Source organism: Oryctolagus cuniculus, chromosome 11 (assembly GCF_964237555.1).
Source record: "Oryctolagus cuniculus chromosome 11, mOryCun1.1, whole genome shotgun sequence".
Classification (NCBI taxonomy): Eukaryota; Metazoa; Chordata; class Mammalia; order Lagomorpha; family Leporidae; genus Oryctolagus; species Oryctolagus cuniculus.
This window is the reverse complement of record NC_091442.1, coordinates 50,301,113-50,326,268: the sequence shown is the minus strand read 5'-3', so window position 1 is coordinate 50,326,268 and position 25,156 is coordinate 50,301,113. Positions and strand designations below refer to the sequence as shown.

General features: G+C 38.9%; 1 protein-coding gene across 1 annotated transcript in view; it reads left to right on the top strand.

The window, feature by feature from the left end:
- Window positions 1-25,156, top strand: part of LOC127487785 (uncharacterized) — a 108,583-nt gene that overhangs the window by 15,642 nt on the left and 67,785 nt on the right. The window contains exon 2 of the mRNA XM_070053180.1: window positions 2,930-3,123. Coding sequence (XP_069909281.1) covers window positions 2,930-3,123 — 194 coding nt within the window. The remainder of the gene's footprint in view (window positions 1-2,929; window positions 3,124-25,156) is intronic.

Here is a 25,156-nt window from a genome sequence, read left to right as displayed (position 1 = left end):
ACTATGTTCCTAAATCAGCATATATGAAATACATGAAATCTGCATACCTTAAAAAGGTTAAAAATAAATGAACTTTTAAAAAAATTAAATTAAAATTAAAACAGATTATTACTAAATTCAAAGTGATTTTCTGATTTCTTAGTGCAGTCTGAAAGAATGATGGGGCATGTGTCAAGTCTTGGAGCCAGGCTTCAGGTAAAGTTAGATATCTTATTGCTTCATTGGAATGGACCTTATCTACCCTCCTCAATAACCTGTCCATAGGAAACCTCCCATTTCCAGTCCTAGTCTGGTGAACCCTGTTGCCCTTGGTTCCAGGGAAAGGCTGGGTATATGAACATTATGTTTGAGAACTATGTGCTTGTGAATGGGCCCTGGTAGTTTCTCATGCAAACTCATTCTAGGTTACTAATGCTTCCACATTTAAATGCTTAACAATATATAAACAAATTGTTTTACATTTTAAGTTTTAACTAGGTCCTACAAATTATGCAAATTCCTTCTCACAGTGATGGTAGTGCTCTCATTAATCTTTCCTATGAGTATGAATTTAAACATAGTATGACCTTTTTTCATTAGATGTACTGAAAATGACAGCCTTTAACCTACAGATACACCATTTCATAGAGGAATGTGTTGTCCTCCCTGTCTCTTTCTTGCCATATCAATGTAATACTAAGTTCCCAAATAATTGCAATGCTGAACTTAAAATCAGTTTAGTTTTCCAGGCATAAATCTTGAAGTAAACATCATTTAAAAACAACATTCTGTTACTTCTGAAATGAATGCATCTGGATATAACTCTCCATCTACAGCTCCAACGTTTTCCAACAAGGACAATGAAAATCATCTAAACATATTTGAGATAAATTACTTGAAAGTTTTAGATTCTTCCCCAGCAAGTTTACACAGCTTAATGTCCTACCTGTATTTGTTTATAGCCAAGGGCTTTTGTGAGTAATAACTTTTATGCTAAACACAGGAGCAAAGATGGAAAAAATGACTAATGGACATAGACACGGAAGTCAAAAAAAGAATCACTTGTGAGTGTGGTTATGAGAGATCTGAAAGGACCAGCCACTCTGGAGATTTCTGGAGAGATTTTTGTTGACTAAAAATAAGAGAAGAGAGAACTTCTACTTTGATTATGGCATTGTCTAAATAAGGTTGGAGTTTGTCAACTCAAGATGCTTCCATATCCTTGGCAGCTCATGACAAGAGCCCAGGGTGATTAGTGCCGCCATAAACAAGAGTGTCAATTGTTAAGTCAACAACAGGAGTCACTGTGCACTTACTCCCCATGTAGGACCTCTGTCCTTAATGTGTTGTACTATGTGAACTAACGGTATAACTAGTACTCAAACAGTACTTTATACTTTGAGTATCTGTGTGGTGCAAACTGCTGAAATCTTTACCTAGTATATACTAAGTTGATCTTCTGTATATAAAGATAATTGAAAAAGAATCTTGATGTGAATGGAATGGGAGAGGGAGTAGGAGATGGGTTGGCTTGCAGGTGAGAGGGTTGTTATGAGGGGGGAAATCACTATAACCCAAAAGTTGTACTTTTGAAATTTATACTTATTAAATAAAAATTTTCTGAATAAATAAATAAAAATTTTTTTAAAATTTGAAAATTAAAAAATAAAAAAGGCAAAAAGAGTATCTTTTTCTTTTGCCTTGTTTTATTCTCTTGTGTAGCAGTGAATAGTATGGATTTGAGAGCCAAGTTTCAGAAACATGGTAGCCAAGAAGAGAATCATGAGCTCCAGATGGGTTCTAACTAAAGATGGAAGGAAATCCAGGAGCACCCTGAAACACTGCACAGGGGCACGGGTGTCTAGGAAGGGAAGATCTATGAGAGATCTATGAGAATAAATAGTACATCTTCACATGGGTCAATTAACCTTCGAGATTAGAACAAACACAAGTGAGAAGAGTGAGACGGAACATCAGTGATAACTTCCACCAAGACCATGTAATAAGATGAAAACAGGGATGACCCTGGGATGGCACCAGCATTTTCCACTGACCTGCAGGAACTAAGGTTTAGTTCACTGAATCCCCATAAGCAGCAGACTGTGTCTCTGCTAGCACAAAGGTCATCACTAGATGCTATCCCTCAAGCATGACAAAAACCCTGTGCCAAATAAAACTGGTTTGCTTTCAGTTCACCCAGTCTGTGGCACTTCATTATTAGCAACCCAAAACAGCACCAGACACAGAAAGGAAAGTGTCCTGGAACTGAAGTCCCGCTTCCTATGTATTTAGCAAACTCTGGTCGATCAGGTCACTGATGGAGAAAAAAGAAGCCCTAAGGTCCCACAAACAATGGCTTCTCCCCGCAAAAACCCCATGCATGCAGTCCAGGTTCTCCCCGGTCATCCTCCCAAGCTCACCGCACAACCAGAGAAATGTGGAACGCCCGGCACACAGCTGCCCACCAATGGCTCTAGTGCTGAGCAGCAGTTACCTTGTGCAGGGAAGGGACAGGGCACCTGGGATCCTGGGTGCCAGGCCACTCCCCAGGTCAGGGCCACAGGAGACACAGGGATGTGCTGTGCCAGCAGTGAGATGGCAACCACGGATTCCAGAGATGGCCTCCTGGAGGCCCAGCGTCCTGTCACAGTCTTTTCCCACGGGTTCCATCAGCTCCCCCTTCCCACTCTTGGACGTCCTGCCCACACACTGACCATTTCCGGCTTCAAGGTGTCTGGGGTCCTCCAGTGACAGGTCAGGCAGAAGTGGAGGTGGATGTTTCATGAGTCCCCCTGCAGAGGAGCAGCTCCCAGGAGCTCTGTCTGCTGCATAACTCAGACGTGACTATGACGACAAGATCCCATAAGATCATGTATTGTTGATGTCACAGTCCCTGATTGGACAGTTTGCCCAGCAGTGAGCTCAGCCAATCATATCCAGCCTAGTGTAGAGGCCTCACTTGAGGTGGCACCAAGTGGGAAGAGTGAGGGGCAAGGCCTGGATTCAGGTCTCCAGGGTGCTGCCCTTCACGCAGCTGGAGGCACTGTCAGGTCCTGATCATGCTACCTGCAAGAGACCTCTCCAGTCTTCCTTATCTGGGATCCTGTGGGGATGCTTCCTGGAGCATGCAGTAACCTGCTGCCGGTGAGTTACATTTTATTTGAGATTTATTGGCTTCTGGGATTTTCTTTTTCTCCACAGTTTTACTCATTTTTCTGTTGGGTCATTCATGGTATTCTTTTGTAATATTAAATCAATATTTGCTCACATTTCTCTTGTACATATTTGCTTACTTGTCTGCTTATTGTTTTTTACTATTATTTTCTATCCCCAGTTTATTTTACATGTTGATCTTGTAAGCAATCATCTTGCTAAATTCATTTATCACTTTTATCTGTTTTAAATCATGGATTATCTCTATTTAGATGTAATCTACATTTATTGAAAGTTTTATTGCTTGAATGTTGATCTTTACACCTTCAGTTTTCTTTCTGCTGTTTTATTTTCCTGACTCCTCCAGTAGGAAGTTGGAGAGAGTGGAGGCACCCTTGTCTGGGTTTATTCCAAGGAAAGAGGTTTCAGTGAACCTTCAATAGTTCTGTTGTTTGCTGTCAGTTCCTTTCAATCTTAATCGGATTAAGGAAGTCACTGTTTTATTTCCTGTCCTGATAGCTGTTGTTTTTTAACTAAATTCTAGCATTTTAAGATTTTGTACAAGATTTATTCATGAAGTATCCAGGTTTGTTATGGGGGAGTGGTCTGAGGTGGCTCCGTGTCAGTCACTCTGTGAACAGAAAGCCAGATACTTTATAATCCAGGAAATGGTGCGTATATGGGAACAGTTGTCCAGAGAAAGAGGAGGTGGAGCTGGCGGGACCTGTATCATTCTTTCTGTAGTTGTTTTCTTTAAGGTCTTATCATGAAAATTGTCAAATGTATTTTGTGCATTTATTGTGATGACCATACTTCATGTTTATTATATTAGTGTTTATCAATTAATTGATTTACATTTGATGAAATAATCTTGCATTTCAAGGAATCTGACTTGAGCATCTTTTATTTTTACTGTGCTGTTGATTTTTGTTGCTTTTACTTTGTCAAAACTGCATTTACTTTGTCAAAAAAATTGTCCCAACTATGTTGGGAATGCTGGCCTTTGGTTTTCCTCACTTATGATGCCAGCACCACCAGTGATAGTTTAACTTGCTACACCACAGCACCAACCCTAGTGCTGGCTTTTGTGTCAGGAAAATGTCTCACAAAATGTCTCATGAAATGAACTTGGAAGAATATTGGAATTATAATTATTAAAGTATTTGGTACAATCTTGTAGATAAGTGTGCAAGTTCTGAATTTATTTAACAATATTTTATTACTTGTTCAATCTCTTCACTGATGAATATTCTGTTCATATTTTCTGTTTCTTCCTGATTCTGTTTTGTTAGCTTGCATGTTTCTAGGGATTCATCCATTTTTCTAGATAATCAAATTTGTCAGTGTAAACTCATTCTTGGTCTTAAGATTTTTGTATTCCTGTGGCATCAGTTGTAATGTCTCCTGAATCACTTATTATTTTCTTTTTGAATATTCACTCTGTTTTCTTTCTTAGTCTAGATTAAGGGTTCATTAATTCTCCGTATCTTTTTTTGAAATAAAATCTTTGGAGCAAGATTTACTTGAGCAATTGAGATGCCATTTGAGATGCTTTCATCACACATTGGAGTTCAGGAAGTTTGCTGTATTTCTGCTTCCAGCTGCACCCTAGGAGGCATCAGGTGATGAATCAACTACTTGGGTCCCTACCACTCACGTGGAGGGCCTAGATGAGTTCCTGACTCCTGGTTTTGGCCTTGCTCAGCCCTGATGTTTAAGAGCATTTAGGAAATAATTTTATCATTGGAAGATCTCACTGTATCTGTTCTTTTCTTTCTCTAGATCTCTGCCTTTACTATTTTTAAAGCAGCATTTAGTATTGTTAATCTGTTCTATTGTTTTTCTTATTTATCCTTCTCTAATCCTTGTTGTTAACTCTTTGCTACATTTGTTAATCATTTGTTCTTTCTTCTGTATCCTTTATTTGTAATGTCCATTGTCTGTTTGAGATGTTTCCTTTTTATGTAGGTGTTCATTGCCATAGGCTACCCATTCAGTACAATTTGTGTGACATCCCATAAGTTATAGCATGTTTTGTTTTTATTTTGTCTGTTATCACATATAATTTTCATTTATATCTCATTGGCCAGCACAGGATTCACAGTCCTACCCTAATGTACAGAGATTAGGAAGAGTAATCCAACCATGCATTTGTAATGAGCAAGACAGAAAACATGGTCAGCATTCCTGGTGACCACCATGAAACTTATAGAACCACTACCCTTATCAGTGGACAGAAAGCAGAAGCCATATGGGAAAGATAATGAGGGCCCCCAGAGTGTAGGTGATTTCTAGTTAATGTGCAGGGCCAAAACCAGAGCAACACTGAGTGTCTTTCTCACTTGGACAAGGAACCGAACAGCTCCTGGAATATTGTGTTCTGCAAGCAAACAAACCAGTCCTGCTAGAAGGCATGAGTCCTGTGTGAGTTTTTTTTAAAAGTGTTTTTTTTTTTTTATTTGACAGGTAGAGTTACAGACAGTGAAAGACAGAGAGAAAGTTCTCCCTTCCATTGGTTCACTCCCCAAAATGTCTGCTATGGCTGGCACTGCACCGATCCAAAGTCAGGAGCCAGGTGCCTCTTCCTGGTCTCCCATGCGGGTGCAGGGGCCCAAGCACTTGGGCCATCCTCCACTGCCTTCCCAGGCCACAGCAGAGAGCTGGACGGGAAGAGGAGCAACCGAGACTAGAACCCGGTGCCCATATGGGATGCCGGCGCTGCAGACAGAGGATTAACCTAGTGTGCCACGGTGCAGGCCCTGGGTCCTATGTGGGTTTTCAACAGGTAGGTTGAAGATGCATGGCACCGGTGTTCCCCACACCTTCAGTTTATGGGTGGAATAGTCACAAGGCAGTAGTCCTCTGACTCTGTATTCAATTCTTCTGGTAGCTATGGGATCCCCAAGCACACACAAAGTTTCTGGGGTGTTCTCAAATTGGCCTTCTGAGCTTCCTCCTGGTGTCAGCTATTTGCCTCTCCCCAACCGGGCTTTGTACATCTCTTGTTACTGCAAATATCAAAAGCAAAGTTCTTCTAGCACCATCCTCCAAGGTCCCCAGGATGCAGAACTGCAGCTCCAACCTTGCAGATGTCTGTTCTGGCAGTACTTATTGCTAAGTATGACCATGCTCTGCATATCCTCCTGCTGCCTGGCTAAGGGGATTGGGTAGGTGTGCAGCACAGAGATGCTAGCATGGCTGATGCTTTAGTCTGGTCACTTCCCAGGATTGCTAGCACTGTCCTTCTTTTCCCATTCAGGACTGTAGGCTTTTATTTGAGTAGAAAACTGGCACTCTGTGCACTAAATTTGAGCAGTCATTGCTATGTCCAATGTGTGTGTGTATGTGTGTGTGTGTGTGTGTGTGTTTGCATATATATCATTATAATGTTTAATTATTTGCCACCAATTAAATTTCAGGATATCTCACATTAATAATTTCTAATTGTGGAATCTTATTTAACATAAGGTTCTCACTCCTATTCAGTAGCTATTCTACCTGGATCAGAGGGAATAGATGGAATTCCTGGATCATTCCTTCTCCTGTTTGGTCTCTGTGGGCATAAGGGTTTGGGATCCTTGTATTCCCCAGATGACCCCCTATACTTACATTCCACCTCCTGAGGGCCTCCTTCCTCCAGTACTCAGAATCTCATTGGCTACTCACGACCATTCAGAGATAACAGAGCAGGTCTCACACATGGGTGCAGGAGCACAAGGACTTGGGCCATCTTCTACTGCTTTCCCAGGCCATAGCAGAGAGCTGGATCAGAACTAGAGCAGCCAGGACTTGAACCAGAAACCATATGTAATGCCAGGCAGTGGTTTTACCTGCTGGGCCACAGCGCTGGCCCCCTAATAAGTGGTTTACACTAGAAAATGTTCCATGTGCTGATGAGAAGAATGTGTGTGCTGTATCTGTTGGGTGAAATATCATAAAGGTTAGGTCCATTTGCTTGACAGTATGTTTCAAATCTGATGTATCTGTATTGATTTTCTATCTGGATTACCTGTCCATTGATGAAGAGTGTGGTGTTGAGGTGACTATTATCATTGTATTGAGTTCTGTCTCTCCCTTTACATCTGATAGCATTTTCTGTAAATATCAATCTGCCTTTCAAATCCATCAGTCTTAAAAAAGAATCAGTAAAGGACACATGTCATTTTTAGGGATCCCAAATTTTACATACATTTCTTGATAATTCATAAGATGTATTATTTTCCACAATGCTAACAGAGAGTCAGATAACATCTCCTAAGAAGCAGTCAGATAGTGACTGAGCTGGGATTCAAACTTCCAGACATGAATGTTTCCCCTGTTTATTACTCTGCTAACATGGCTAAAAACACTTAACCTGGTCCAAATAAAAAGTAATCTGCGTTTAGATTTTTTAAAAACTATTCCATTTCACATGTGGATCAACAATTCCTTCTACTTCATTCTATAATTCTAGAATGAGTGATTAATGCTGCAAACCACATATGATTTTTTAAACTGTCTAATCATTGTAGTCAAGATAGATGGTCCAGGGTGGTAGCAGAAGAGGGCTGATGGCCACAAGCAATGTCAGTCTGTCAGATATGAGAATTTGCTGCTGGGGAGAGAAAGAACACAAGAATTATACCCCCACCTCCACCTCGTGGTGCTTCTCTCTGGGCTGTGGGCTTCCCAGTGATATCAATGGGAAGTACAGACTACAGATGAGATACCTCCTCTGCGGTGCTAAGTGGCGTTAAAATAGGAGTTCAACAGAGAAAAGCTGAAGATCCTAGGGAAACATACTAAGCTCTCAAGATTGCACCAGAAGATCAGCTGAAGGGGGATTATCTACACAGGGGAATCTGCCTGTTAGGTACCTCTAAAGTTTTCACCCAGTTACACCACCTATCAGTAAGTATTGGTTATTATCATCCTAATTTTCTAATGGATGAAGTGGATACCAGAGGGGGTGGCAATAGTCCCAAGTCACACATGAGTAGAGGAACTGAGTCCACTCTGTGCAAGCAGGCTTCTGCCCATGCTTACTATCTTGTAGTACAAGGGCTGCCTTATGTTCATGGGGAGCTGACCAACTTGGAATAGAAATGGACAACCAGAGCTTCACACCCACACACAGAAAGCTGAAAGAATTTCCCAGAATCCCTCCTTTTGTTTCCTTAACAGACCACCTGGTGTAGGTTAGGTTTATTATCTCTTTTTTATAAAACCTCATCCCTTATAAATTTTCAAATTAGTTGTGTTGACATTCAGTAACTTCAAAGTGATCAATGATATTTTGACAGCATTGTTACTATCACCATCATCTCATGTATTTCTGTTCAGAGGCCTTTGGCCGACTGTAATATCATTATTGTAATATCATTATTGTAATAATGATATTACAGTTGGCCAAAGGCCTCTGAACAGAAATACATGAGATGATGGTGTGTTCTCATGCTCAATCTTTCCAAGCTTTGGTCACTGGGAATCTCTTCATACCAGCCCCATTGGAATTTTATTCATCTTGCAAATACAAGTGAAGCTTCTTGCAAAAGGCCCCCATTTTGTCTTTCTGTTTCTTCCTAGAGCAACCAGTTATGTGGCCCACTATAGGAAAAGCAAACCCCCCTGAACACACATCAACCAACTACTCCACAGGGTCTAAATTTACAGACTTTTCTACTATAAAACAGAAAACAATTGAGTTTCTTTATTTTACTTTAGAAAAAATAAGAGCCTGGAAAAATAGCTTGCGAATAAAGTCACTAAAAACATCCCAAATTGGTCTATCAGCTTTTATTTAGAGTGTTATGGCAGCTGCTCTTAACTGAGAACACTCTCTTCTTTTCAGCCATATCTTAAACTCTGGTGCTTACTGCTGATAAAAATGCAAGAATTTGACCTAAGAGAGACTCTAGAGATCATGCCAGGATGAGGTCCCTTTCTTCCTGTTTCTAACCTAATAACCTTGAAATGGGAATGAGGACCCAATCTTAGACCCTAGTGGTCAGGCCCAAAGCATCCAATAACGCAGGAAATTAATTGGAATTTTAACTTATTTGGACATTAAGTGTTTGTAAATCTATATAATGAGACAGAAAATTATTTTAGCAATCACAAGACAATGGCTTCCTGGAAATATACCCTCAACACAGGCTGCCCATAGCTGTACAGTGCAAAGTCCTAAGAAGGTCAGCTTCCAGCAACATAGCAATGCCCATCAGAAGTTGTACTCTGGCAAGTTTTTCTTCCAACCTACAGAAAGAATATGGTACTTCACCCTCTGCAAGTTTCTGGAGAGATTCTACTCCCCTGGGGTAAATTTGTGCCATCCCCAGGCACTGCCTCTGGAGGTCTGCTGGCTTTCCAAGGGAGATGGATGCCCCTTGCTAGGCGCTCCCAGATCCTGAGGGCAGAAGATCAGCCTTTAGCCTTCTGGTCTGTGGCAGGGCTCAAAGTGCTGCTCCCCAGTGGGACTATGGGAACCACTGATGAGTAGCTCTCTGCCCTGTAAGTCTTCCTGTTCTTGAGATTTTTCTCTCTCCTTAGTTGGAGATGCCTCTCAAATTCCCAATCTATGAGATTAGATGCATCCTGAAGTTGACATTGAGGAAGGGAGCAACTGATGGGACTAGGTACATATACCCACACTTAACCCTTTCTCACCTGTGATTTGGGGGATTCTTAATAGCATGTATTAGGGGCTGAGAACCACATTAGGCACCCTACTTGCATCAACATCTCTGCCTCATGTGATTATAAACAGCGGACTCATCTCCCTTTGCTTTGAGCTCAGTCTTATATATGTGGATTCAGAAGTGAGCTTTGACAAAGTCTCAACCAATATTCTCAGGCCAAAGTTTGGAAGGGGTCTGATCTTTACTGTTCTGACACTGTATAAGCAGAAGAGAATGTAAAAAAACATGGTATAAGGATAGAAAATTCCCCTGGTGAGAGCCATGCTAATTGATTTTAATTGGCTGTCAGAGACCTGGTGATTTTAAAGAAAACTTACTATGAAGAAGAGTAAGGGTTTCCAAAAAGCAAAGACAGAAACAGTGTGATTTCTTACCCTTCTGATGATCACTGTAGGGAACATTCACTGTTCTGAGGTTTGTGTTTTGGAAGAACATCAAACTAAGGAGAGACGAAAACATAGATATTTCTTTACTAAAATTATCTATTACAGATGTGAAGCAAGCCATCTGTGCTGACAACACTTTAGGGTGAATTCTCAAAACCTGGGATTCCTTTGGCCCCAAAGTCTAAAGAAAAAAAAGCCCTGATGATTTTTTTTTTCATTATTACCTAGACGGGTTATAAGCTAGCAGATGGAGAGAACTGGCTTCCTGGTGAAGCCAGCTATTTCACCCAGCCTCTAGCTCCACTTCCTGTAAATACGTGTTGTTACTTCAGATCATTTCCCATAGTATAACTTAAAAATCCGCTCCTCCACCTGCGGCGCCGGCACCCCGGGTTCTAGTCCTGGTCAGGGCGCCGGATTCTGTCCTGGTTGCTCCTTTTCCAGTCCAGCTCTCTGCTGTGGCCCGGGAAGGCAGTGGAGGATGGCCCAAGTGCTTGGGTCCTGCACCTGCATGGCAGACCAGGAGGAAGCACCTGGCTCCTGGCTTTGGATCAGCGCAGCACGCTGGCTGTAGCGGCCATTTGGGGAATGAACCAACGGAAGGAAGACCTTTCTGTCTATCTCTCTCTCTCTCACTGTCTTACTCTGCCTGTCAAAAAAAAAAAAGAAAAAAAAAGAAAAAAATCCATTAACAGGTGTGGAGCCAAATATATTTTTTCAATTTTATAAAGTTATAAAAATTTCATATATTTCATAAATATAGATTTAGGAACATATTGATACTTGCCACTCTACATTCCCTCTCACCCACACTTCAATATTTCTTCTTCCTCTCATCTATGACATTCTTTGCAAAGCTTGAAAAGAATGATGCTAAAATTCATATGGAAACACAAGAGACCCTGAATATCTAAAGCAATGTTATATAGTGGAGCCAAACTTCTACTGTACTTGTATAAGGGCCTAAAGAGTTAAAATCTTTTTTAAAGAAGATTATTTATTTGAGAGGCAGAGTTACAGATAGAGGGAGAGACAGAGACGGAGGTCTTCCACTTGCTGGTTCACTCCCTGAATGCCCAGAAAAATGAGAAGAAGTTCTATATATGCAAGAATTCATACTTTTACACTAAACTGAGCCAATTAAAAATGGTTAAAATCAAGTATTGAGGGACAAGCATTGTGACATAGTAGGTAAAACCACTGCCTGTGATGGCAGCCTCACACATGGTCACTGATTTGAGTCCTGGCTGCTCTACTTTTGATCCAGCTCCCTGCTACTGGCCTGCTACTGGCCTGGTCAACGCAACAGAAGATAGACCAAGTGCCACCCATGTAGAAGACCTGGACAAAGTTCTTGCTCCTTGCTTTGTCCTGGCACAGCCCTGGACATTGTGGACATCTGGAGAATAAGCCAGCAGATGGAAGATCTCTCTCTGCTTATCCTTCTCTCTTTTAACTCTTTCTTCTTTGAGATTATTCATTTGAGAGGAAGAGTTACAGTGAGAGAGGGAGAAACACACACAGAGAGCGACAGAGACACAAAGAGAATGGTCTTCCATCCACTGGTTCACTCCCCAGTTAGCAACAATGGCCAAAGATGAGCTGATCTGAAGCCCAGAGCCAGGAGATTCTTCTTGGTCTCCCACATGGGCACAGAAGCCCAATCACTTGGGCCATCTTCTACTGCTTTTCCAGGCCATAGAACACAGCTGGATAGGAAGGGAAGCAGCAGGGACACTAACCAGTGCCCACATGGAATTCTGGCACTGCAGGCTGAGGCTTAGTCCAATATACCACAGCGCCAGCCCCATAACTCTGACTTTCAAATAAATAAGTCAAGCTCCTAAAAAGAATACTGATCCTAATGCCTATTGGTTTCTGTAACTTAAGCAAGCCTTTGCTAACCTGCTTTAAATCTGTTTTTTTTTTTTAATTAAGAGAATGAATAGGAGAGGAAGGAGGAGGAAGGTTGCAATCATGGGCTAGAGGGAGGGTAGAGTGGGAAGTCTCACTATGTTCCTAAATCTGTATATATGAAATACATGAATTAGTAAACCCTAAATAAAATGAAACTTTAAAACGGTACTTTTAAAATCATTAACATATATTTGTCCCTGTATTCGTTGGACATGAAGTATTTTTTACATCAATAAGCATGTTTATTTCAATCTCTTTACAAGTGTCTTTGATCAAGCAAATGTGTATGAGGAGATTGAACTAAGCAAACAAACGTCAGCAAATATTTATGTCCAACAGTCTTGCCATTTCTATATCTGCAAAAAACTGAAAACAGTTCTTTAAAAAACTGGATAGTAATAAAATAATTTCTAACTTTAACTCCATTTTCTTTTTTTTTTATTTATTTATTTTTTTTTATTTAATTTTTTTTTAACTTTTATTTAATGAATATACGTTTCCAAAGTACGAATAATGGATTACTATGGCTTCCCCCCCATACCGTCCCTCCCACCCACAACCCTCCCCTTTCCCACTCCCTCTCCCCTTCCATTCACATCAAGATTCATTTTCGATTATCTTAATATACAGAAGATCAGCTTAGTATACATTAAGTAAGGATTTCAACAGTTTGCTCCCACATAGAAACATAAAGTGAAAAATAATAGATGATTTTTTTTAATGATGATGAAATCAGATCTGGCTGAAAAGCCCATGAGAGTATTTCAGGCATGGAAAGCCAAGACACTCTGGCAAAAGATCTCTGTGAGTGAGATCTCAGTGGAAAGAACAGGTCTTCAAAGAAGGAGGTACCTTTCTCTGAAGGGAGGAGAGAACCTCCACTTTGACTATGACCTTGTCTAAACAAGATAAGAGTCGGAGAACTCAAGGGGCTTCCATAGCCTTGGAAACTCATGACTGGAGCATAGGGAGATTACTGATGCCATAGACAGGAGTGTCAATTGGTAAAGTCAACAACAGGAGTCACTGTGCACTTACTCCTCATGTAGGATCTCTGTCCTTAATGTGCTGTGCATTGAGATTTAATGCTATAACGAGTACTCAAATAATATATTTCACTTTGTGTTTCTATGGGGGTGCAAACTGTTGAAATCTTTACTTAATGCATACTAAACTGATCCTCTGTAAAAAAAAAAAAAAAAAAGAAAAGAAAAGAAAAGAAACTATCAACTCCCAACTTGACTCTCACTGGGATTAAACATGACAATAGGTCTGATCTGATAACTCCATTTTCAAGGTTTTTATTTACTCTCATACCTTTTGAATCCTTTTAAATATCAATGACCTCTAAGTTTATTTCTCTGGCTTGGACAATTCCCCTTAATCCTACTGCACATTGGATAGCTCCACTACAGGCAATGCACACTCAATAAGGTCAAAATGAGTGTCTGATTTCTTTCAGCATCCTTCTGCATCTCAGCTAAAAGCAACTCTGTGCTTCCAATGGTGCAAATCAGATATTTTGGTCCCTTATCATCTCTTTTCTTTTTAAAAACACTATAAAGTTTTTTGAAAACTCTGTTACCGAGACGTTCAAAATAGATGCATAACTTGATCCCCTCTCTCCACTTCCGATGCTATAACATTCAGTCAGGACATTTCTTACCTGAATAATTATGACAAATTCCCACTGTGGATTTTCTAAATTCTGCCAATGCAACCTTCTGTCTAGTAACAATGCATAAAACATTGAAATATTATCTAAAAAATTTCACATCCTTCACTTCTTTTCTCTAAATCCTTTGAAAACATCTTGTTTCATTCAAATAGGGGACCATTCAGATGGACTACAAGGCCCAATACAATCTTTTTTCTAACTTTTATTTAATAAATATAAATTTTCAAAGTAGAGCTTATGGAGTACAGTGGCTTTTTCCCGCCATAACTTCTCTCCTACCTGAAACCCTCCCATCTCCTGCTCCCTCTCCCATCCCATTCACATCAAGATTCATTTTCAATTATTTTTATATACAGAAGATAAATTTAGTATATATTAAGTAAAGATTTCAATAGTTTGCACCCAAACAGAAACAAAAGTGTAAAGTACTATTTGAGTACTAGTTGTAGCATTAATTTACATAGTACAACACATTAAGGACAGAGATCCTACATGGGGAGTAAGTGCACAATGACTCCTGTTGTTGACTTAACAATTGACACTCTTGTTTATGGTGGCACTAATCACCCTAGGCTCTTGTCCTGGGTTGCCAAGGCTATGGAAGCCTTTTGAGCTCACCAACTCTGATCTTATTTAGACAAGGTCATAGTCAAAGCAGAAGTTATCTCCTCCCTTCAGAGAAAGGTACCTCCTTCTTTATGGCCTGTTCTTTCCACTGGAATCTCACTCGCAGAGATATTTCATTTAGGTGTTTGTTTGTTTGTTTTTGCCAGAGTGTCTTGGCTTTCCATGCCTGAAATACTCTCATGGGCTCTTCATCCAGTTCCAACTGCCTTAAGGGCTGATTCTGAGGCCAGAGTGCTGTTGAGGATATCTGCCATTTTATGAGTCAGCTGTGTATCCCACTTCCCATGTTGGATTGTTCTCTCCTTTTTAATTCTTTCAGATAGTATTAGCAGGCACTAGTCTTGACTCTTAATCCTTTTATTATTATCAATTGTGAACTAAAACTGATCACTTGGACTAGTGAGATGGCATTGGTATATGCAGACTTGATGGGATTGAATTGGAATCCCCTGGCATGTTTCTAACTCTACCGTTTTGGGCAAGTCCAATTGAGCATGTCCCGAATTGTACATCTCCTCCCTCTCTTATTCCCTCTCTTATATTTAACAGCGATCACTTTTCAGTTAACTTTAAACATCTAAGAATAATTGTGTGTTAATTACAGAGTTCAACCAATAGTATTCAGTAGAACAAAAAATACTAAAAGGGATAAAATATTAAGTTGTTCATCGACAGCCAGGATAAGGGCTGATCAAGTCACTCTTTCTCATAGTGTCCATTTCACTTCAACAGGTTTCCTTTTTGGTGCTCGGTTAGTTGTCACTGATCAGGGAGAGCATACAATATTTGTCCCTTTGGGACAGGCCTATTTCACTCAGCATGATGTTTTCTAGATTCCTCCGTTTTGTTGCAAATGACCAGATTTCATTGTTTTTGACTGCTGTATAGTATTCTATAGAGTACATATCCGAAAATTTCTTTATCCAGTCCACTGTTGATGGGCATTTAGGTTGATTCCAGGTCTTAGCTATTGTGAATTGAGCTTCAATTAACATTAAGGTGCAGACATCTTTTTATTTGCCAATTAATTTCCTTTGGGTAAATTCCAAGGAGTGGGATGGCTGGATTGTATGGTAAGATTATATTAAGGTTTCTGAGGAATCTCCAGACTGACTTCCATAGTGGCTTCACCAGTTTGCATTCCCACCAACACTGGGTTAGTGTCCCTTTTTCCCCACATCCTCGCCAGCATCTGTTGGTGGTAGATTTCTTTATGTGTGCAATTCTAACCGGGGTGAGGTGAAACCTCATTGTGGTTTTGATTTGCATTTCCCTGATTGCTAGTGATCTTGAACATTTTTTCATGTGCCTCTTGGCCATTTGGATTTCCTCTTTTGAAAAATGGACATGAAGTATTATATATTTATTCGTGTCAGTTATGTAAAACTATAAAAATTAATTTTAAAACTACAGATAACTCAGATAAAGGTATAATGTTCTTTGTGTTCTGTATATTTAGTACAAAGAACAAGCCAATAGAGTTTTCTTTGACCTGAACATGATTTAAAAAATAAAGTCACTTGTCTAATATCACAGTCTCTTATGCTATGATTATCTATGCTCATTCTGACCAAGGAAACACAAATTTTGCATTTTATCAGAGTAGCCTCTTGTAGTGTCTACTGTCCTTATTCAGTTCAGATATTTTAGAAAGAGCTGAATCTTAAGAGTTAAAATTGTATTTGAATTGTGCTGCAATAAACATTAGGGCGCAGACCGCTTTTTTGTTTATCAATTTAAACTCCTTTGGGTAAATTCCAAGGAGTGGGATGGCTGGGTCGAACGGTAGGGTTATCTTCAGGTTTCTGAGGAATCTCCAGACTGACTTCCATAGTGGCTTCACCAGTTTGCATTCCCACCAACACTGGGTTAGTGTCCCTTTTTCCCCACATCCTCGCCAGCATCTGTTGGTGGTAGATTTCTGTATGTGAGCCATTCTAACCGGGGTGAGGTGAAACCTCATTGTGGTTTTGATTTGCATTTCCCTGATTGCTAGTGACCTTGAACATTTTTTCATGTGCCTGTTGGCCATTTGGATTTCCTCTTTTGAAAAATGTCTATTGAAGTCCTTGGCCCATCTCTTAAGTGGGTTGTTGGTTTTGTTTTTGTGGAGTTTCTTGATCTCTTTGTAGATTCTGGTTATTAACCCTTTATCTGTTGCATAATTTGCAAATATTTTTTCCCATTCTGTCGGTTGTCTCTTCACTCTCCTGACTGTTTCTTTTGCAGTACAGAAACTTCTCAATTCACAATAGCCAAGACCTGGAACCAACCTAAATGCCCATCAATGGTAGACTGGATAAAGAAATTATGGGATATGTATTCTTTAGAGTACTATACCGCAGTAAGAAACAACGAAATCCAGTCATTTGCAACAAAATGGAGGAATCTGGAACACATCATGCTGAGTGAAATAAGCCAGTCCCAAAGGGACAAATACCATATGTTCTCCCTGATCGGTGACAACTGACTGAACACCAAAAAGGAAACCTCCTGAAGTGAAATGACACTATGGGAAACGGTGACTTGATCAGCATAGCCCTGACTGTTAATGGAAAACTTAATACATTATCCCTCATAGTATTTTTTTTTGTCTGTTCTACTTAATATGACTGGTTTAATTCCGTAATTATCACATAGTTATTCTTAAGTGTTGAAAATTAACTGAAATGTGATCCCTGTTAAACATCAGAGTGGGAATAAGAGAGGGAAGAGATGTATAATTTGGGGCATGCTCGGGCTGACTTGCCCCAATTGGTAGAGTTGGAAACATACCAGGGGATTCCAATTCAATCCCATCAAGGTGGCATGTACCAATGCCATCTCACTATTCCAAGTGATCAATTTCAGTTCACAATTGATCATAATGAAAGGACTAAGAGTCAAAGGGAGCACATAAACAAGTCTAGTATCTGCTAACACCAACCGATAGAATAAATAAAGGGGAGAGTGATCCAACATGGGAAGTGAGACACTCAGCAGACTCATAGAATGGCGGATGTCCTAAATAGCACTCTGGCCTCAGAATCAGCCCTAAAGCCATTCGGATCTGGCTGAAAAGCCCATGAGAGTATTTCAGGCATGGAAAGCCAAGACACTCTGGCAAAAAGATCTCTGTGAGTGAGATCCCAGTGGAAAGAACAGGTCTTCAAAGAGGGAGGTGCCTTTCTCTGAAGGGAGGAGAGAACCTCCACTTTGACTATGACCGTGTCTAAACAAGATAAGAATCGGAGAACTCAAGGGGCTTCCATAGCCTTGGAAACTCATAACTGGTGCATAGGGAGATTACTGATGCCATAAACAGGAGTGTCAATTTGTAAAGTCAACAACAGGAGTCACTGTGCACTTACTCCTCATGTAGGATCTCTGTCCTTAATGTGCTGTACACTGAGGCTTAATGCTATAACGAGTACTCAAACAGTATATTTCACTTTGTGTTTCTATGGGGGTGCAAACGATTGAAATCTTTACTTAATGTACACTAAACTGATCTTCTGTTAAAAAAAAAAAGAAATTATCAATTCCCAACTTGACTCTCACTGGGATTAAACATGACAATAGGTCTGATCTGATTTCATCATCATTTAAAAAAAATCATCTATTATTTTTCACTTTATGTTTCTGTGTGGGAGCAAACTGTTGAAATACTTACTTAAGGTATACTAAGCTGATCTTCTGTATATTAAGATAATTGAAAATGAATCTTGATGTGAATGAAAGGGGAGAGGGAGTGGGAAAGGGGAGGGTTGTGGGTGGGAGGGACGATATGGGGGGGAAGCCATTGTAACACATGAGTCGTACTTTGGAAATTTATATTCATTAAATAAAAGATAAAAAAAATTGTATTTGAATATGTACCTGCTCTAAAATATTTGAGTGATCATTTTCTGACTGTGATTATATATTGCTTACAACTAGTTAACTCACCTTAATTAAGTAGATGGATATTATTTCATAACATTAAGTGATCCTATATTGACCATATATCTTAAGCCCTCCTGGCATATTTTGCAGGCTTTCTGAAAAAGAAAGTTTATAAATAATTTGGACTTGAAATCAATGGATATGCCTCTCATATTGTACAGCTAATAGCTAATTAGGCTATTTGAATTATGTTAAAAGTACTGTCAAGATGAAAAATGATGCCAAACTTTAAGTTATGTTGATATAAAAGTGCTATTTATACAAATATCCAAAAGATTATAGAATTCTAAAGATATGGAGTTATTATATCATGATGGTTATTTTAATTTAAAAAGGCCTACAGGCCTAAAAGAGACAAATTTGAAAATTTTCTAGTTATTTTCTGAAATGATGTGTGGACTAAGCATAAGTGTACGTGTTGTAATTTAATAAGTTTAAAATTTTAATCATGACTAAATTATTTTAGCTTTCCACAGTTTTTTTTATCCTGTATTTTTTTTAACTTTTATTTAATGAATATAAATTTCCAAAGTACGACTTATGGATTACAATGGCTTCCCCCCCATACCATCCCTCCCAACCACAACCCTCCCCTTTCCCACTCCCTCTCCCCTTCCATTCACATCAAGATTCATTTTCGATTATCTTAATATACAGAAGATCAGCTTAGTATACATTAAGTAAGGATTTCAACAGTTTGCTCCCACACAGAAACATAAAGTGAAAAATAATAGATGATTTTTTAAATGATGATGAAATCAGATCAGACCTATTGTCATGTTTAATCCCAGTGAGAGTCAAGTTGGGAATTGATAATTTCTTTTTTTTTTTTTTAACAGAAGATCAGTTTAGTATACATTAAGTAAAGATTTCAACAGTTTGCACCCCCATAGAAACACAAAGTGAAATATATTGTTTGAGTACTCATTATAGCATTAAATCTCAATGCACAGCACATTAAGGACAGAGATCCTACATGAGGAGTATGTGCACAGTGACTCCTGTTGTTCACTTTACAAATTGACACTCCTGTCTATGGCATCAGTAATCTCCCTATGCTCCAGTCATGAGTTTCCAAGGCTATGGAAGCCCTCTGAGTTCTCCGATTCTTATCTTGTTTAGACAAGGTCATAGTCAAAGTGGAGGTTCTCTCCTCCCTTCAGAGAAAGGTACCTCCTTCTTTGAAGACCTGTTCTTTCCACTGGGATCTCACTCACAGAGATCTTTTGCCAGAGTGTCTTGGCTTTCCATGCCTGAAATACTCTCATGGGCTTTTCAGCCAGATCCGAATGGCTTTAGGGCTGATTCTGAGGCCAGAGTGCTATTTAGGACATCTGCCATTCTATGAGTCTGCTGAGTATCTCACTTCCCATGTTGGATCCCTCTCCCCTTTATTTATTCTATCGGTTAGTGTTAGCAGGTACTAGACTTGTTTATGTGCTCCCTTTGACTCTTAGTCCTTTCATTATGATCAATTGTGAACTGAAATTGATCACTTGGAATAGTGAGATGGCATTGGTACATGCCACCTTGATGGGATTGAATTGGAGTCCCCTGGTATGTTTCTAACTCTACCATTTGGGGCAAGTCAGCTTGAGCATGTCCCAAATTATATATCTCTTCCCTCTCTTATTCCTACTCTTATGTTTAACAGGGATCACATTTCAGTTAAATTTCAACACTTAAGAATAACTGTGTATTAATTACAGAATTAAACCAGTCATATTAAGTAGAACAGACAAAAAGCTACTAAGAGGGATAATGTATTAAGTTGTTCATTAACAGACAGGGCTATGCTGATCAAGTCACCGTTTCCCATAGTGTCCATTCCACTTCAACAGGTTTCCTTTTTGGTGTTCTGTCAGTTGTCACCGATCAGGGGGAACATATGGTATTTGTCCCTTTGGGACTGGCTTATTTCACTCAGCATGATGTGTTCCAGATTCCTCCATTTTGTTGCAAATGACTGGAATTCGTTGTTTCTTACTGTGGTATAGTATTCTAAAGAGTACATATCCCATAATTTCTTTATCCAGTCTACCATTGATGGGCATTTAGGTTGGTTCCAGGTCTTGGCTATTGTGAATTGAGCTGCAATAAACATTAGGGTGCAGACCGCTTTTTTGTTTATCAATTTAAACTCCTTTGGGTAAATTCCAAGGAGTGGGATGGCTGGGTCGAACGGTAGGGTTATCTTCAGGTTTCTGAGGAATCTCCAGACTGACTTCCATAGTGGCTTGTCCAGTTTGCATTCCCACCAACAGTGGATTAGTGTCCCTTTTCCCCACATCCTCGCCAGCATTTGTTGGTGGTAGATTTCTGAATGTGAGCCATTCTAACCGGGGTGAGGTGAAACCTCATTGTGGTTTTGATTTATATTTCCCTGATTGCTAATGACCTTGAACATTTTTTCATGTGCCTGTTGGCCATTTGGATTTCCTCTTTTGAAAAATGTCTATTGAGGTCCTTGGCCCATCTCTTAAGTGGGTTGTTGGTTTTGTTTTTGTGGAGTTTCTTGATCTCTTTGTAGATTCTGGTTATTAACCCTTTATCTGTTGCATAGTTTGCAAATATTTTTTCCCATTCTGTCGGTTGTCTCTTCACTCTCCTGACTGTTTCTTTTGCAGTACAGAAACTTCTCAATTTGATGCAATCCCAATAGTTGATTTTGGCTTTGACTGCCTGTGCCTCCCGGGTCTTTTCCAGAAATTCTTTGCCTGTGCCAATATCTTGAAGGGTTTCTCCAATGTTCTCTAGTAACTTGATGGTGTCAGGTCGTAGATTTAGGTCTTTAATCCATGTTGAGTGGATTTTTGTGTAAGGTGTAAGGTAGGGGTCTTGCTTCATGATTCTGCACGTGGAAATCCAACTTTCCCAGCACCATTTATTGAATAGACTGTCCTTGCTCCAGGAATTAGTTTTAGATCCTTGATCAAATATAAGTTGGCTGTAGATGTTTGGGTTGATTTCTGGTGTTTCAATTCTGTTCCATTGGTCTATCCATCTGTTTCTGTACCAGTACCATGCTATTTTGATTACAACTGCCCTGTAGTATGTCCTGAAATCTGGTATTGCGATGCCTCCGGTTTTGTTTTTGTTGTACAAGATTGCTTTAGCTATTCGAGGTCTCTTGTGCCTCCATATAAATTTCAGCACCATTTTTTCCAGATCTGAGAAGAAGGTCTTCGGTATCTTGATTGGGATTGCATTGAATCTATAAATTGCTTTTGGGAGAATGGACATTTTGATGATATTGATTCTTCCAATCCATGAGCATGGAAGATTTTTCCATTTCTTGGTATCCTCTTCTATTTCTTTCGTTAAGGTTTTTTAATTTTCATCGTAGAGATCTTTAACGTCCTTGGTTAAGTTTATTCCAAGGTATTTGATTGTTTTTGTAGCTATTGTGAATGGGATTGATCTTAGAAGTTCTTTCTCAGCCATGGCATTGTCTGTGTATACAAAGGCTGTTGATTTTTGTGCATTGATTTTATACCCTGCTACTTTGCCAAAATCTTCTATGAGTTCCAATAGTCTCTTAGTAGAGTTCTGTGGGTCCCCTAAATAAAGAATCATGTCATCTGCAAAGAGGGATAGTTTGAGTTCTTCCTTCCCAATTTGTATCCCTTTAATTTCTTTTTCTTGTCTAATAGCTCTGACTAGAACCTCCAGAACTATATTGAATAGCAGTGGTGAGAGTGGACATCCCTGTCTGGTACCAGATCTCAGTGGAAATGCTTCCAACTTTTCCCCATTCAATAGGATGTTGGCTGTGGGTTTTTCATAGATTGCTTTGATTGTATTGAGGAATGTTCCTTCCAAACCCAGTTTGCTTAGAGTTTTCATCATGAAGGGGTGTTGTATTTTATCAAAACACATGGAGATTGAACAACATGCTCCTGAATGAACAATGGGACGTAGAAGAAATCAAAAGAGAAATCAAAAACTTTCTGGAAGTAAATGAGGATAACAGCACAACATACCAAAACTCATGGGACGCAGCAAAAGCAGTGTTAAGAGGAAAGTTTATATCAGTAGGTGCCTACATCAAGAAATTGGAAAGGCACCAAATAGATGAGCTTTCAATTCACCTCAAGGATCTAGAAAACCTACAGCAAACCAGACCCAAATCTAGTAGGAGAAGAAAAATAATTCAAATCAGAGAAGAAATCAACAGGATTGAATCAAGAAAAACATTCCAAAAAATCAGCCAAACGAGGAGCTGGTTTTTTGAAAAAATAAACAAAATTGATACCCCATTGGCCCAACTAACTAGAAAAAGAAGAGAAAAGACCCAAATCAATAAAACCAGAGATGAAAAAGGAAATGTAACAACAGACACCACAGAAATAAAAAGAATCATCAGAAATTACTACAAGGACTTGTATGCCAGCAAACAGGGAAACCTATCAGAAATGGATAGATTCCTGGACACATGCAACCTACCTAAATAGAACCAGGAAGACATAGAAAACCTAAACAGACCCATAACTGAGACAGAAATTGAAACAGTAATAAAGGCCCTCCCAACAAAGAAAAGCCCAGGACCAGATGGATTCACTGCTGAATTCTACCAGACATTTAAAGAAGAACTAACTCCAATTCTTCTCAAACTATTCAGAACAATCGAAGAAGAGGGAATCCTCCCAAATTCTTTCTATGAAGCCAGCATCACCTTAATTCCTAAGCCGGAAAAAGATGCAGCACTGAAAGAAAATTACAGACCAATATCCCTGATGAACATAGATGCAAAAATCCTCAATAAAATTCTCGCCAATAGAATGCAACAACACATCAGAAAGATCATCCACCCAGACCAAGTGGGATTTATCCCTGGTATGCAGGGATGGTTTAATGTGCGCAAGACAATCAATGTGATACACCACATTAACAGACTGCTTTCCACAATTTTATATACTCCAAAATCATATTTATGAAGAAAGGTTTTAATAATTTTTTAATTTTATTTAATGGATTTTTTCTATATACAGATTAATAAACATAGTAGTTAGATTTGAGATTAGTGGACTAGATAAGAGATTCTGGACCTCAGAAACACAGGCAATAATAGCAAAAAAAAGACAAATGTGATTACATCAAGCTAAAAAAACTTCTGCATTGGAAAGGAAACACTCAATAACGTTTAGAGAAAGCCAACATAATAGGGAAATTGCCAACTACTCAACTGGTGAAGGATTGAAATCCTTCAAGAAAATCAATAATAAAGGAAACAAGCCAGTGGGAAAAGGACTGAGAATGACTATTTGAAGGCTGAACTGCAGATGGCTGACAGACTCATGAAATCAAATGCTCAGGATCACCAGCCATAAGGAAAAGGCAAATAAAAGCCACAGTGAGGTTTCCTGTCACCCTGGTAGAGTGGCTGTCAATCAAAAATAAACCAATAATAAATGCTGGTGAGGATGCAGGAATGAAAGTATCCTAATCCCTGCTGGTTGAAATGTAAAGTTGAAGATCATAAAGGGGATCCCTCAGCTATTTGAAAATAGATTACCATAATACCCAGCTATCATACTCCTGAGAATGTACTCAAACCAAATAGAATAAGCATAGGAAACAGTTATGTGTATCACCATGTTTATTGCAGCTCAATTCACAAGACCTAAGACATGGAATCAACCTAGATGTCCATCAAGTGATTACTGCATAAAGAAAATGTGGTATATATACACTATGAAATACCATCAGCCATAAAAAAGAATTAAATCCTGTCTTTTGCAACAAAATAGATGCAATTAGAAACTATTATTCTGAGTGAATAAGCCAGTTCCAAAGAGATAAATATCATATGTAATAAATAACATAAAATATGTTATAAAATATGTAATACATAACATAAAATACAAAACATGCATAGAGAAGAAATGGACATCTTGATATTAGATTATTTTTAGACCTTGCTTATACATTTTCAGGAATGAAATCAACATCTTGATTTTTGATTATTATTTTTAGTCCTTATTTCTATACTTACAAGAATGTGGTCTTTCCATTTTTTTAATTATTGAATATAATGGTTAGTGGTGCATTAAGCCTGGAATCATAGAGTGGACTGAAAGTACCTTTTTGCAAAAAGAGTTTTTAATTGAAGGAAGGAGGCGGATTGAAAGAGCAAAAGTTGTAGGGAGGGAAGCATTGTTATCTTATCAGAATTGCACTCAAAATACATGAAATCCATTCCTCTTATATTAATAATTTTTTTATTTTTTTTAACTTTTATTTAATAAATATAAGTTTCCAAAGTACAACTTTTGGATTACAGAAGTTCATTCCCCCCATAACCTCCCTCCCACCCACAACCATCCCATCTCCCACTCCCTCTCCCATCCCATTCACATCAAGATTCATTTCCAATTATCTTTATATACAGAAGATCAATTTAGTATATATTAAGCAAATATTTCAACAGTTTGTACCCACACAGAAACACAAAGTATAAAGTACTGTTTGAGTACTAGTTATGCCATTAATTCACATAGTACAGCACATTAAGGACAGAGATCCTACATGGGGAGTAAGTGCACAGTGAATCCTGTTGTTGATTTAACAATTGACATTTTCGTTTATGACGTCAGTAATCACCCGAAGCTCTTGTCATGAGCTACTAAGGCTATGGAAGCCTCTTGAGTTCGCCAACTCTGATCTTATTTAGACAAGACATAAAATTTTTAAAAGAAGTTCTAGAACACTGTGAAAAGAGAATAAACTGCTCACAGAAATCAATCAAAGATAATTAATAAATTAATAAAGTTGTAGATTTACATGTATTTGTTTAAAATATTGTTGGTTCTGAA